The 16,409-nt window shown below is 40.3% G+C and overlaps 1 protein-coding gene across 6 annotated transcripts in view; it reads right to left on the bottom strand.

Moving 5' to 3' along the window:
* Window positions 1–16,409, bottom strand: part of ATP2B1 (ATPase plasma membrane Ca2+ transporting 1) — a 101,770-nt gene that overhangs the window by 30,624 nt on the left and 54,737 nt on the right. For 4 of the 6 annotated variants that reach the window (XM_061639591.1, XM_061639586.1, XM_061639587.1 and 1 more), the window contains exons 4-10: window positions 15,007–15,264; window positions 14,797–14,922; window positions 8,454–8,597; window positions 5,337–5,375; window positions 3,802–3,957; window positions 987–1,201; window positions 323–565 (exon numbers count right to left, since the gene is read on the bottom strand). In XM_061639591.1, the coding sequence (XP_061495575.1) occupies window positions 323–565; window positions 987–1,201; window positions 3,802–3,957; window positions 5,337–5,375; window positions 8,454–8,597; window positions 14,797–14,922; window positions 15,007–15,264 (1,181 nt within the window). Of the gene's footprint in view, window positions 1–322; window positions 566–986; window positions 1,202–3,801; window positions 3,958–5,336; window positions 5,376–8,453; window positions 8,598–10,217; window positions 10,242–14,796; window positions 14,923–15,006; window positions 15,265–16,409 lie in introns of those variants that run through there. The other 2 variants (XM_061639589.1, XM_061639590.1) reach the window with 2 other exon arrangements.

The following is a 16,409-nucleotide window of genomic DNA, read 5'->3' as shown; positions in this document are numbered from 1 at the left end:
AGCCAGGCTTTTTTTTGTACTATATTATTTTATAGGAAACATATTACAACTATACATTCCTAATAGTGATTAAGAAGGATCAAAGTTTCCCTATCGGCTTAGCAATATTTCAGTAATATACATATATGACTTTATTACATGTTTACTATAGCACTCAAATGTGAACAATACTTCCAGAGCTAGGACACTCATTTGTTTCAATGGGAAAGATGTTAAAGCATGTACTTTAACTCTACCACTGAACCAATTGGAATTGATAGTCAAAATTTGGCTGCATCATGCCATATACTGAAAGGTATAACTTTTTCCAATATACACTTACCAGGATTTTGGAAGTGTAAGCAGAATTTACAGAGATTCCTGTTACAAGGTATGACAACGTTTTTTCAGGAATAGCTTGTGGCTCAGGAATTTTTTTATAATGGTTTTCATTGATGTATGCTTGGACTACTGTCATTCTGTTCATTGTCAGTGTTCCTGTTTTATCTGAGCAAATGGCCGTTGCATTTCCCATAGTTTCACAAGCATCCAGATGTCTGACCAAGTTATTATCTTTCATCATTTTCTATTAAAAAACAGATTAAGTCAGTCTGACCAGCATTAAACACATATTTAGAATTTACTTGCTGTTGTGCATGCCCAAATTGAGATTCCTGGCAAATAAATATTTAATGGAAATCTCATATCTAAGCTTTCAAATTAGAACTCAGAGGGTAAGGATAAAATCAAACAACAGAATGCATCTCCTGCAAGAGTTATTGTAACTTAACAAGCATATTCCTTGCATATGAGAAAGTGTTACATTTAATTTTGACTGATCACTTTACAGTTACTGCATGTGTAACCAAAGGCTGATAGGGAACAAGCCAATAAACCCTTCAGACAGATTTCACTGATCCGTGGTTTGTTTAGGAAAAACATTTATGTACGTATATCTATGGTGTATAATGCACTTGTGTACAGAAGCATACATTTCTCACACATACCTTGACAGAATAAGCCAGTGAGATTGTTACTGCAAGTGGAAGACCCTCTGGAACTGCCACAACCAGGACAGTAACACCAATGATAAAGAACTTCACAAAGTACTGAATGTATATTGGTGTACATTCAGCAAGCCAAAGACGTTTCTGGACCCAGAAGGTATCAATTACAAAATACAATACAAGAATGATGACTGTGACTGCAGACATCAGCAATCCTTTTAGGAAGAGAAGAGAACCAGTTGATCATTCATTTCACAGATATACTCTAAAAATAAGTCTCATATTCAAGTTTTAAAACAAAGTCAAGTTTACAACTGAATGCTTGACAAGTCCCACCAAGGATCTGTAGTGGCTCCAGGGCTTTTTGACTTGTTCATTAAGAATCTGACATTAGGGGTAAGCAGTGAGGTGGCTAAATTTGCAAATGACACCAAATTATTGAGGGTGGTAAAAACAAGAAGGGGATTGGAAAGAGGCTCAAAATCATTGCTTCAAACTAGGTGAATGGGCAATAAAATGGCAAATGCAAGTCAACTGTCACATCCACACCATACATTCAAAGCAATCTTATACCACATTAACAGTTATGACTTCCCACAAAGAATCCTGGGAAATGTAATTTGTTAAGGTTGTTTTTGAAAGTTGTTTTTAAATTGCTTTTTTAAAAAATGTGTTTTTAAATTTGTATATTTGTTTTTAATGTTTTTAATTGTTGTAAACCGCCCAGAGAGCTTTGGCTATGGGGCGGTATACAAATGCAATAAATAAACAAATAAAATAAATAAGGGTGCTGCAAATTGTAGCTCTGTGTGAGGGTCTCCTAACAATTCTCAGCAACCTTAATGAATGCCATGATGCTTTGTGGGTAGCCATGACTGTAAAAGTGGTATAAGAGTGGTGTGGACATGACCAATGTTAAGTGATGCACACTGCAGCAAAACAACAACAACAAAAAATCCTAGCCACATTATACACTGATGGGATCTGAACTGACAGTGATCGACCAGGAAGTATCTTGGGTCATCATGAATAGCTCAATTAAAACATCCATCCAGTATGTAACAGCTATCAAAAAGGCACTTTTCACATTAGACGTATTAGGAAGGAGATTGGATAACAAAACTGCCAATAAGTTAAATGCAGAGATTCCCAAACTCTGGTCCGTGGACCACCAGTGGTCTGCAAGCTTCATTCAGGTGATCAGGTGACCCACATTAAATATTCATGTTTATTTTTAATTGCATTTTATTGCTTTTATTCTTTTATTTCTTATATTTATTTTATTGTATTGCAATTTGAATTCCATGAGATCCAATATAAAAAACAGAAAAAGCAATAAAAATACAATTAAAAGTTATACAGCACTTAGCATATCACTCTACAATTGCTAGAACAGGCAGAAAAATCATTAACTGGTCCACCAAGACGCTCAGCAATTTTCAAGTGGTCCACGGGGGAAGGTTTGGGAGCCACTGATCTGAAGTATTTATACCAATCTATGGTGCAGCCACACTTGGAATACTATGTCCAGTTATGGCCACTGCACCTTTAAAAAGGATATTGTAGAACTAAAACAAGTAAAGAAAAGGGCAACCGAAATGGTCAGGGGGCTGGGACAACTAATTCAATGAGGACAGATTATAATGTGTGAGTGTGCGGGCAGGGGTTGTATTAGAAACAAGGCAAGTAAGGGGGGATACCAAGGAGGCTTTAAAAATAATGCATGGTTGGATTAAGCAGATACGGAGGTATTTTTCTTCCTCTCATAATACTAGAGCCTATGATCATCCAATAATGTTGAGAGATTCTGGACAGACAATGAAGTACTTATCCATACAGCACATAGTTAAAACTATGGAATTTGCCAGAACAAGACATGATGGCCACCAATTCAGATGGCTTTAGAAGCGGATTAGACAAATCCATGAAAGATAAGGCCATCAGTGGTGACAAGTCATGAAGGCTATATATTATCTCCAGTATCAGAAGCAGTATGCCTCTGAATACCAGTCGCTGGGAAACAGTGGGAGAGGGCGGTTGCTTTCATGTCCTGCTTGTGGACAGAGGCATTGGTTGACACTGGGAAACAGGATGCTAGACTTTGACAGGCCTTTGGTTTGATTTAGCAGGGATTATCTGAAATATTTTATCCAGTTCTCAAACAGTTGTACTCATTCTTATTAACAGAACTAGAGAAGAGCACTGAAGGTGAACTTACACCTCACAGGAAAAGTCAGAGTAGCAAACAGCATTAAACAGAAGATACTCAAAAAGCACAGTGAAAGCAAAGGAACTTGTCAGCACTATGAAAAGTGCATAGTTCCAGTTTTAAAAGCAGATTTGGGAAAGGAAGTAGAAAAATAATCAAATAGCAAAGTAGAGAAAAGGGAGGCAAGACAAACAACTATGGATTCAACGGCATTTTACCCAATGCCAGGGACAAAATATTCTATTGCATTTTCTTATTATGTGCTCTTATGTAAGCTGCCTTGAATTCAATCTGTGGGTTGGGGAGAAGAAGCTGGATAAGCCTTTTAATAAAAATAAATACAAATTTTAACTGAAGTGGAGGCATTAATGCCTATTGTTGGAATGCCCAATTAAACTACTGAAACTATTATGTGTACCAAAATGCAGATGTTTGAGGATCTCTTTTAAAACCATCAACTAAGCATTCTCAATCAAATATGCATCACACATTTACTCTAGCTAGGCTGTTGTATTCTCTAGCATGGTAGTGGCAATCCTCAATTAAAAATAGCAGTTTAACACACATTTTATTCCATGCAGGACCATAACACTAAAATGGCAATACCTGCTTTGCCAATCTGAACTGCTAGCTTTGTGAGCTTTCCTTGCAGAACTGATTTTTCTTTCTTGGGCATATTGTTTCTTTTTTTGTCATCTCCATCACCACCATCTTCACTTTTTAGGGGCTGCATTTCCATGGCTGCACCATCCTGAGCTTTTGCTATGTTTAAGAAAGACAAATAAATAAACCACAACCCCTGAACACTCTACTGTAAGGCTGAAATGAAAGATTTAGTCAATGACATTTATTTTACATCTATAGCAGCAAGACTTCAATATTCTGAAATTCATTTTGAAAAAAATTAGATAGAAAGGCTAACTATGTGACCAAATTTCCAAAGTTTAAACAGCATGTATCACATCTACTTAGTAGTCACTTGGGTATTAGCAGACTTTCACAAATCCACTCACCAGCAGTCAGTAATCCCCACTCCATGTCTATATATTTTGCATGTATTAGACAGAAATCCTATCATCTGAATCCTGTGAACTGCAGAAAACTCTAGGAAAAGGAATGGTGCGCCTTAGCCTTATGCACAAGTCTAATGCAGACGCAGATGTGCATGCATGCTTTCTCCCCCAAGTCTTTCTTCAGTTCAGAGAACTCAACAGAAGTTTAGTGCTGGGATATAAAGATAAACAGTATTCTTGCTCTCTTCTGTCCAACACAAGGATGTAGGGGACTCTCACTGCCCTTCTTATTTGTGTATTCCACAGGGTTGGGATGGGTGAGAGAGAGGGGTCAGTGGCAAACAAGCAGCTTGCAATGATTTGTGGCTCCCTGGATCATAATTATTATTTGCAACTCATGCCCAACATAAGTAAAAAGTGACTTTAAGGGGGAAATTGATGTATTAGAGCATAACTCCTTGTTATGAAATGGGTCCCTTGCTGAAATTTACCTGTACCTTGACTGGACATCATAGTTTCCCTGCCACCAACAACCAATGAAATGGAGCAGAGGCAGGGAAAATCATAGCATAAGTATACTGGGGAGAAAGGGAACTTGACAGTGGGCTGCCATTTCCAAAAGCAGTGCTGTGTTTATAAGAACAGCGTTATACCCTCACAGAGCATGGTAACAGAATACTGATGACTATCAACCAGTGCAGACTTGCTCTAAAACCATGGTCAGATTGGGAGCAGGCCATGAAATTGCATTCTTCTTTCCCTTGCCATGCTTGAGTGTGAGCACCCTAGAACCCAAACTACAACTCCATATTAAGAGGGAGTCCAGCTTAGTTTTAACTTTAGTTAATATTGGCACTGATCAAATGCTTAACTGCACTTTAAACTGTGCGCATGGGGAGGGAGTAGTCCATTCTCAATCTCTTAACCATGATTAAAAATATGTGTCTACTGGCTCCATATGGCCACATCAGGATCCTAACATCAGAGCGTCAGGGCAAATTACATCTTTTAGATGCAAGATTAAGCTATATATATATTGTTTCAAACTGTGAAGTACAGGTTTTGCCTAAAAGTTATAGCTAATCTGCTTACTCAAAAAAATCAAGTTAATGTTGAAAGTATAATTACCTTTGTTACGATTTTCAATAGCCCCATCTTGTTTTTTACCTGTCAACAAAAAATAGATATTGCTTTCAGAAATCTAGGCTCAAAAGTCACTTTTAGATTTGAATAATGAGATCTTCTGTTCGTTATCTGGTTTCGATGGGCATTGCTGCACCAATACCATGAAGAGATTACTTTCCTAACTTTTCTTGTAATAGGGAAATCTACATAAATGCTTATTGCTGTGCTGGAGCCGGCTCTTTCAGAGCAATTGAGAACAGTCTAGCTTAATAGGGTGGTATTAAACTATGTCCTACTCAAAGCAGACCTATAGAAGTTAATGAACCTAAGCGTGTCGAATCTATTCAATAGGTCAACTCTGAGTAGGACTGGCACTTAATACCACTCAGTTTTCTGGACTTCAGAGATTCATACCAACTAAAGCTATATTATGGGCCAAACTACACTAAATGTATTAGCAACTAAACCAGGTCGTTTTAAATGATAGGGTTGCAGAGGGGGGAAATTTTCATCAGGATCACAGTATGTAGAGGGAGGAGATTTAACTCTTTCCTCCTCAGCCACGATCCTAATGAAGATCTGTTTCCCTACCCCCCCCCACTTAGCCTTAGGAAAAAAACTGTGATTAACACCATAGTAGCAAGAGGCAATTTTCATTCCAATTCTGGCTGTGGAGGAAAGGGTTAAGCTTTCTGCTGCCCCCATGCCTAGTAGTAGCATTGTTTGTTATTTTGTTATTATTATTTTACAAAATTGCTAAGGACATTTTAGCCTGCTATTTTGCTTGATCCTAAGGCTACAGATGCCACTGTGCTTAGAATACAGTTGAAATGCTTAGGCTTAATTTCACTTCAGAATAAACTTGCAATAATTTGAATGTTGTAAGGGTGTTCAAATGTTTGGAGGCATCAAGGCTTCTAGGGAACACTGGGACAGGAGCTGAAAGGTAACTAGTTTCATAGTTAAGCTTACAATACGATACAAAATGTACTCATAAGCTCAAAGCTAGAATATTTTTCCTGTACCCCAATTCTAAGGAGTTGTTACCTGTGACAAACTGGGGGGGGGGCTATGACCCACAAGAACTTTTATAGTTGTACTTCTTCAAATGAAATGAAATGCTTCCTTTTATTGGTTTACCTAGTACAGCCATGGAGTGTACAAAGCTCTAATTTATGTTTCCACTCCAATTTTGCATCTATTCGGTTATAACAAACAACAGTATTGCTACAGATTCAAGTCTCAACAAACCAAGATTAATCAAGGTGAGTTTGGCATTCAAGTGAATACAGAATTTTCTTAGTGTTAATTAGGCTCACACTTCAGAAATTTCTATGAATTCTGACCAAGAATCAGGTCAGATATGAGGTGCAATACAAACCAAGTAAGTCTTTCTGCTACTACTAAATGACTGGGAGACTCAAGGGTTCACAAATTTGCTCGCCATGGCAGCTATACCGTTTAACCTATCAAGTGTGCAAGGTCAGTAAGAGTTTCTTTAGAAAGATTCACATATCTAGAAGAGTGGCTCCCTCCATTTGCACTTAGAAATATGAAAGTAGCAAGGACTTTGATCCTTTCAGTGCCAAAACTCTGCGTAACAAGGACAAGCACCAAATCCTTTCCCCAGCTCACAGGTAGGGAGGGGAGAGGGGCTTTTTTTTTTTTGCCATCATGCAGGGACTTGAGCTCAGCACAGTATCAAACAAGATCCTGCTCCTCCATCTGCAGGAGGCAGTCATGGCAACCAAGACTTCTGGCTGTTTACCAATGCCAGTCATGATTTGTGGACTCTTGGTGAAGCTTAAGAACTATCTAATATTCAGCCACAATCTCAACTACATATCACAGAGATCCCACATATGTTTAATGGTAATTCAAATAACTAAGTACACAATTCTCAACCTATGCCCATACAACGGAGTTACGTTCATTTCTATTCTCCTACTCTTAGCCAATGTGGTATAGTGGTCAGAGTGCTGAACTAGGCCGTGGGAGACCAGAGTTCAAATCCCCTCAAAGCCATAAAGCTCACACTGAGCCAGTCACTGTCTCTCATACTAACCTAACCCATAGGATTGTTGTGAGGATAAAAATGAGAGTGAGGAGAACCATGTCTGCACCTTGAGATCCTTGGAGAAAAAGTGGGATATAAATCTAGTAATACATACACTGGGAGAGGGAATCTATAGCAGATAAGAATGAGCAGGGGTGTAACAGGGGAACAATAAAAACTAGTCAGAATGGATATTAGGAAGCACATATATATTTGCAGTATAAATTAACTATAGGCTAAATACTTTGGGGAATTTCCAGGTGAACATGTTTTTTTCACCTTCGTAATTCAGTGTAATTGTAATATCTATTCTTACAAATAACAATATCAGAGCCCCATGGTTGGCAGACTGTATGGGTGGTATTAAATGCTAGTCTTACTCAGAGTAGCCAATTGAAGTGATTAGACATGGCCAACTTAGGTTAATTTGTTTCAGTGGTTGTACTCTGAGTAGGACTTAGTTGAATACAACCCTTGTGTACAAAATTTTGACCAAACTTTTAAAAAGTATAAGGATCATGTTCTCCATGGCAGCTCTGGTATTATGCCTACCTGTGTAGGTACTGCATAAGATTTTATTTCAAGAGGTTTTTTGGTGCGAGTGGAGGAGAGGGTTAATTCCAGAAGGGACACACAGACTGATACGTTTTTTTTCCTATATGAAACACACAATTCATCATTTTTTCTTTAGGCGTTCCTTTTTTATACTATTGTCTGTAGAGTTTACCATTAACAGTCAGGCACTACTTAACAGTATCACAAAGATAGCATGTGTTAAGAGCACTTAGTGAAAACTGATTGCATTAAGTGACTACAGATTGTACTAAGTGACTAATGAAGCGTCAGCTGGAGCTCGTCAGAAATGTTAACTTGAAAGACTTTGGAGACATAGTCTTCCATTTAATTTTCAAACTTATCTTGTACAATTGAAGGCAGGGAAGCAGAAGTTCTATGTAGTCATTTTGTACCTGCCTAAATTGTCATTTTGTGTTGTCACCACCATATACAAACGTTCTTACAGAAAAGCTAGCTGCATTAAAGTGTGCCCAATACTTCAAGCTTACTTTTCTTGTCCTTTTTCTCTTTTTCCTTCTTTTCTTCTTCATCATCACCTCCAGCACCAAGCAAGGTAAAGATAATTCCAGTCTGCGAGTTTATGCCTACAGCAGTAACTACTATTCTTCCAGAACCTTCCATTACATGAGTACCTAAAATGTAAAAGCGTTCATATTTGTGAATGAAGAGTTCCAGAGAGACGTCTGTTACAACTTAGAGAGAAACTTGCTAGAATACTTCCATTAATTTTCTATAGTGTACACACACACACAGTGATCAATAAAAGATTTTCAGAAAATATAAAGAGCTAAAGGATTTCAGAATACCCAAGAAACGCTACAGCAATCGTAACTACTAGGTAAAATGTCTAAAAAAACCTGGTGCTACCATTTTAGAAATGAAGGAGTACACCAGTAAGCATTATTAAAACCCCTCTGCAACTATTTATTCCCCAGTGAGGCTCTTCCTATGTAAACCTAGCTGAAGCAAAGTCACATTTGGGGGACGGACTAGAGAAAAATAAGCTTGGAGGTGTGCAGGATTTGTGCAATCTGTATGTGGGCCATGTTTGTTCTTAGATAAGATGCATGGCTGTCATGTTCCTACATAAGTAAGGACTTCTGAAATTTACTTTCAAATTTGGGTACAGAACAGAGCAATAGCTGGTCTTGTTCAAGGATTGTGCAGATAAAGCATCAATATACTAGGCATGGAAAATCTTCTGGCAGGTTAGATAATGAGGGATTGGCAGCAGTTAACAGATTAACATGCACCTACACTGTTCTAATGTTTTCAGCTTTTATTAGTTCTTTGTAGAACGGTCTCAGAGAGGGTGGCTGATTTAGGACCTCCCTCTTTTGCATTTCTGCTGAGCTTCATCTGATGGCTAATTAGGTTCAGTACATGCAGGACAATTTAATATTCAAGGAGACCAGCAAATACAATAGTTAAATCTTAGCTCTAATCTTGGGTATCAGCTTTGCACGTTTTGGTGGTTATGCATCCTTTGATGTGCTGTAGATCTGCACTGTGAAGCTTAATGAGCAGATAGAGACAATGATGGTCAGCAGACTTTGAAAACATGGTGCATTCACAGGACTCAGAGTTATAGCCAATCAGGTTCTTAATTTGGAAATCTGGGGGCCTTGTAGTATCAACTAAGTCTAAACTTCTGTTTTATACTTGTGCAAATTCACATGCTCATCCAAACTGGGAATACTGCCTATGGCTGTCAACATCCACCTATGCACAATCCTAGTTATCCCACACCATGTATACAGTATACATATAGTATTTATAGACTCAAAGACACAACTGAGCTTTCCTCCAAAACAGCTATGACTTAGTATCGGATCCCCATCATGTAGTCATTCATGCCTTGGTAACTGAGATTTGACTACTGTAATGTTTTCTATTCATGTAAAAGATGGTGACAGGTTGTACCTGCTTCTTGGGGGAGCAACAATAAACACACATTTAGGGAGGAAACGTTAGTACAGGTGCTTCTAATTCACGACCACAATCTTTTGGAATGTGTTCAGGAACCAAAAGGCACGTGAACTTGATGTCTCTCCCCCCACCCATGTTGTAGTGGTGTGCCCAGAAGGTTGACACTGTTTTGGACAATTAATGCAGGAAGAGATGAAAGCTGCAATTGCACATATCTTCCCAATTCTCCTGCTTTTCACCTTAATTCCAACTAGGTTGCATCTTTTTTTTTAAAAAAAATGTATCTGAGAAATGGGACAACTCTGAGATTCCTGGAGACATACCTCCTGAAAGGAAATATCACTGTCAAAAAATAAAGAATTTAAAAATCCAGTGTCTAAGCACTATTTTAGATTCTGGTGTGTAGCTGGCCCCAATATCCTGATTGGTCGAGTGTGTTGGAGGAGTAAATCAGATCAAGTCTGGAAAGACAAAAAAAGTAGTTCTCAGCCTGATCTACAGCTACAAGCCTCTTAACCTATGGGCAAGAGAAAAAGCATTACACAGCAAAATGGCAGGCCTGGACAACAGAATGACCTGCTTCCTGAGGAAATTCCAAATACCCCTTGTTCACAGCCTTTCCCCACTTTTGTGGAAACAGCCAAGGCCCATCCAAGCTGGAAATGAGATGGGAGTATATCTGCTACATTGTGTCTATATTATTCCTCCCTTCCTGGATTCAAAGGTTTATTATAAAAATGAGGCATGTAACTAGCCGGCTGTATCCAGCAAGCCATGCTGCCAGTCCAACCTATTCCCAATTTCCCAAGAATTCATATACTGAGGGAAGTGAAAGTCAAGTGCTCTGTTGCACAATTAAAATAGGTTAGACATAAAGGGCAAGACAGAATGGGAGAAATAGAGCAAATGCTGAAAGAAAAAGGAGGAACAGATGGAGTGGTACAGAAAGAAGAAAAACAAGTTGGAAATATATTATGCAGACATCTATGAGTGAGGAAACAGATGGGGAGCACACCTGTAGTGAAGAAGACACAGCATGTTCTATGGGGTGCACAGAGAAGGAGGGATGTTTAACAGGTCAGAGAAAGAAAGCACTATGAGGAGCAGAGCCAAGAGGGAGTTAGGAGAATGTGAACAATTACAATAGTAGTAAAAATGCTTTCGGTAGTTAATGCAGCAGTGCAGCCCTGTGGAGTTATAAACAAAAGTGGTCCTTTGAAGAATTTGAGCTGTACACCCCTGGTGAGGCCCTTTCTTCTATAACTGCTTTAAATATGAAATTTTAAGGTTATACAGGCATACCCCGCTTAATGTTGCTTCACTTAACGTTGCCTCGCTATAGCATACACGCTCCATACGTCCCCATACCCCATATCCGAGGGTCGGGGAGGTGGGGTCGCTGTGGTCTATAAGAGTTCCATCTCACTCATCAAGCACCATGTCCATGTAGTTACTGGACTGGAGTGTTTGCACCTTGTGTTGGGCCAGAGGGACAGACTGGGAATCTTGTTGGTGTACCGCCCACCTTGCTGCCCAACGGCTTCCCTAACTGAGCTGACAGAGGTGGTCTTGGAGGTATCGCTGAAGTCCCCCAGATTATTGGTACTGGGGGATGTCAACATTCATGCCGAGGCTGCCTTATCCGGGGCGGCTCAGGACTTCATGGCCTCCATGACAACCATGGGGCTGTTCCAATATGTTAGTGGTCCAACACATGTGTCGGGGCATACTCTAGATATTATCTTTGCGACTGGACATGGAGATGGTGATCTGGATGTAGGGAGTTTTACATCTCTCCCTTTGTCATGGACAGATCACCGCTTGCTGAAGTTTAGACTTACAGCGGCCTTTCCCCTCTGCAAGGGTGGGGGACCTATTAAATTGGTCCGCCCCCGGAGACTAATGAATCCTGAAGGTTTTCAAAAGGCTCTGGGGGATTTTCCGGCTGATAAGACGGGTGCTCCTGTCGAAGCCCTGGTCGAACTGCGGAACGCAGAGATAACTCGGGCTGTTGACACGATTGCTCCTGCGCGCCCTCTCCTATGTAGAGGTCATGCAGCTCCGTGGTATACCCCAGAGCTGAGAACGATGAAACAAAATAGGAGACGGCTTGAGCGGAGGTGGAGGCGAACTCCCGATGGATGCAATCATGCGCTGGTAAGTGCTTCCACTAAGCTATACTTAGAAGCGGTGAGGGTGGCGAAAAAACAACATTTTGCCCCCACTATTACGTCATCTCTTTCCCGCCCAGCGGAGCTTTTTAAGAGTTGTCCGAGGGTTACTTCAGTCTGGCCCTCACTGAGACAGCCCTGGTCGTCCTGTATGATGACCTATGTCGGGAGAGGGACAGAGGAAGTGTAACTCTGTTGATTCTCCTTGATCTCTCAGCGGCTTTTGATACCATCGACCATGGTATCCTTCTGGAGAGGCTCGCGGAGTTGGGAGTTGGAGGCACTGCTTGGCAGTGGTTCCGCTCCTACTTGGCAGGTCGTCTCCAGAAGGTAGTGCTTGGGGAACATTGCTCGACACCGTGGGTTCTCCAATGTGGGGTCCCGCAGGGGTCGGTTCTGTCTCCCATGTTTTTCAACATCTACATGAAGCCATTGGGTGCGGTCATCAGGAGTTTTGGAGTGCGTTGCCACCAGTACGCTGATGACACGCAGCTCTATTTCTCCTTTTCATCTTCTGCAGGTGAGGCTGTCAATGTGCTGAACCGTTGCCTGGCCGCGATAATGGACTGGATGGGAGCTAACAAACTGAGGTTCAATCCAGACAAGACTGAGATGCTACTGGTGGGTGGCTTCTCTGACCAGGTGGTGGATGTTTACCCTGTCCTGGACGGGGTTACACTCCCCCTAAAGGAGCGGGTTCGTAGTCTGGGAGGTTTTTTTTATCCTTCCCTATCACTTGAGGCCCAAGTGGCCTCTGTGGCATGGAATGCATTCTACCAACTTCGGTTGGTAGCCCAGCTACGCCACTACCTGAGCAGAGAGGAGCTTACATCAGTTGTACATGCTCTGGTAACCTCACGATTGGACTACTGCAATGCGCTCTACGTTGGGCTGCCTTTGAAGACAGTTCGGAAGCGACAGCTTGTTCAAAATGCGGCGGCCAGATTAATAACGAGGACCAAGCGGTCGGAACATATAACACCTGACTCGCTTGCATTGGCTGCCAATTTGCTTCCAGGCCAGATTCAAAGTGTTGGTTTTAACCTATAAAGCGGCGCGGGACCACAATATCTGTTGGAACGCCTCTCCCAATATGAACCTGCCCGGACACTGCGCTCTACCTCGAAGGCCCTCCTCCAAGTCCCGTCTCATAGGGAGGCTCGGAGGGTGGTGACAAGAACTAGGGCTTTCTCAGTGGTGGCCCCCGAACTCTGGAACAGTCTCCCCGATGAGGTGTGTATGGCGCCGACGCTGCTGTCTTTTCGGCGCCAGCTTAAGACTTGCCTCTTTTCTATGGCATTTTAATTTAAATTTTAAAATTTGTGTAATTTTTAGATTGTTTATTCTTTTTACATGTTTTTGTTGTATTTAATATGGGATTTTATGAGATGTATTTGTATTTTCTGTTGTACACCGCCCAGAGAGCTATGCTAGTCGGGCGGTATAGAAATCTAATAAATAAATAAATAAATAAATACCCTGCTTAACGTTCGTGCGCTTCTCAATAACATACATTTGATTGGCATGACGCCGCTGCCATCTGGTGGTGATTGCGTGCAGTACAAGTGAAGACAATTGCTTCACTTAAAGTAGATTTCCACTTAAAGTATACTCTGGGGTCCCATTGCGAACGTTAAAGCGGGGTATGCCTGTACAAAATTGTAACACAACAATAAGAATGTTGTGTTTAGTCTTTAGCAAACCCATTTGTTATAATCATTAGCTGAATCCTACCAACATGCTTAGGGAGGGAATCCATTTTTGGAGGGGAACTGTTTCTTATGTTGTTAACACGTTTCAAAAGGGAAGGCCACATGTGAAGTATTTCAGCATTCCCACAAATACTTTTTCATAAGCAGCTAATTAATTTAATTATTGTAGCCATTTCTGTCTATTTGGAGCACAACTGAGTTTCTAATCAAATTCTTTAAATCTGCACAGCCAACTCAGATGGCATTCTTAGGAGTTCTATTAGGTTAGTGGCATTCCAATATAATCCCTTCTTTTTCAAATGGCTTGTAAATATATTGTGTTGTAAAAATAATGCCTATCTGCCTCAAGTCCACAACACAGGGCAGATGCAACTATATTATATTATCTCTAATAATGAACTCTGGCAGTGATTGCCAGTGACAGGGTCATAGAGAAACATCAGCTTGCTCAGGAGAACCTTTGGCTTTCTAGCAGTGAGGGGCAAAAAGACCCAGAAACAATCCAATGAGAACTGAGCCTGCTAGTAGTCATGGAATGTTAAAGGTCAGTGTATAAGAGAATGTGAATGTGTGTGTGTGTGTGTGAAGCTTACACACACACACTCCCTCTCCCTCCCTCCCCTTTTATTTCACTGATCAGGAACTAAATGAGTGCATGTTGGCCTGAAGAGCAAGATTCAGAGAGCCACTGCACCAGTATTACCAGTTTCTAATGAAACTGCCCTATGAACAGTGTTTAATAATTATGGGAAGAGGAGACACTGCAGCTATACACACTTGCTTAAAGTAATCACATTAAAGGATGCTTGTATCATTGAAATCCTACCTGCTGTTAAGACCCATCTTTCTGGCCCTGATGAAGTTAAGAACATGATACATAATACATAAGAGCACTAGATCTTAGCATGCTGTCACCTAGGTAGACAGCGTTTCACATAACCTAGTTCTTGAAGTAGGAAACTTTGTCCAGTTTCCAAAGTACCTCATGCTCAGAACTTAGCTATCATTTGATCACCCACCTGAAAGCAACATAGGATCTCGATCCAACATTTTCTTAACATGATCAGATTCTCCAGTCAGTGAACTTTCATCAATTTTAAGATCATTTCCTTGTATAAGTACACCATCTGCCGGTAAAAGGTCACCTAAAAAAAAGAAACCAAAAGTGGTTTCTAAAACACACTCAATATTAAGTTAGCAGAGATGACATCATAAATGTGTATATTTACCATATTTTACTTGTGCAATATCACCAACAACTATGTCAGCTATAGGTATCTGGATGACTTGGCCAGCCCTGATGACAGTAAACTTCTGCTCTTGTTCAATGCGGCTTTGCAATCCCCTAAATTGTTTCTCTTTACTCCAGTCATTGAAAGCTGTAACTAATACGACGCAAACGACAGACAGGAGAATTGCAGCTCCTTCAATCCAGCCCGTTTCACCTTCTTCTTCTTCTTCACCACCCATTGCTACTGTTCCACATACTGCAGGAAGTAAATAAATAACCAGCATTGCATATTCAGATCTTAATATTGTCATGCACTAGTCTGAAAACTGCAATTATTATCAAAACATTGATAACACAAGTAACCCAGTTATGCTGAATCAATCACAACCACTTGTTTTGTCATTTTTTTAATACAAAATATCCATGGTAGTATTACAAATATGGCTCTACAGCAGTGGTTCCCAAGCTCCCTCATCCCAGACCACTTGAAAATTGCTGAGGGTCTTGGCAGATCACTTAATTATTTTTCTACAATTGTAATGCACTGTGCTAGATGCCCAAGTATTTCTTAAAGATTGCTGTCGCAGATCATCTGAATGAAGCTCATGGACCACACTTTGGAAACCTCTGCTCTATTGCATACAAGTTACAACCATGCTTGGTTTAAAAAAATCCAATTAATGTTCATATTATGTAGCAGCCATATGAGGATGATAGCCCAATGGCAAGGGCTATGTACACATGGCCATTTAAAGCTGATAAGATACAGTGGTGAGAAAAAGTTCGTGAATCCTAATGATAATTATGGAAATTCCATAGTTTTACCATGATAGCCTTTGTGAACCAAAACTAGTCCTTTTCTAAACATCCAATAGGAGTTGTCATAACCAATTCCATGTCTTGTGAAATAAAATGTTTGTAAATTAAGCAAACAATGCCTAATTTAAGAGTCAGGATACATGCAAAAGTGAGAGAACCCCTAGTTGCATCAGCTCAATTAAAGGGAATAATTAGAATTAGGTATGTCTGCAGTGAGTTTAGGAGGCCCTACTCTATAAAAGGATCAGTAACTTTGTGATTTTGGTCTTCATCATACAATTGTGTGAAAACACATCATGCCATGAACAAAAGACATTTGAAGACCTCAGAACAGCAGTTGTTGCTGCTCATCACTCTAGAAAGGAGTACAAAACCATTTCTAACAATCTGGGGCTCCACCAATCCATTATCAGACAGATCGTCTACAAATGGAGAAGGTTCAATACCACAGTCACTTTAACCAGGAGCGGTCATCCTACCAAAACCTCTCAAAGAACAAATTGTTGCATCATCCAGGAAGTCACAAAGAACCCCAGAGTAACATCCAAGGATCTGCAGGCCACTTTCACCTTGGCTAATGAG

This window comes from Rhineura floridana, chromosome 8 (genome assembly GCF_030035675.1).
Source record: "Rhineura floridana isolate rRhiFlo1 chromosome 8, rRhiFlo1.hap2, whole genome shotgun sequence".
NCBI lineage: Eukaryota > Metazoa > Chordata > Lepidosauria > Squamata > Rhineuridae > Rhineura > Rhineura floridana.
Note: the sequence above shows the minus strand (reverse complement) of the source record. Positions and strands in the feature narration are given on the sequence as shown.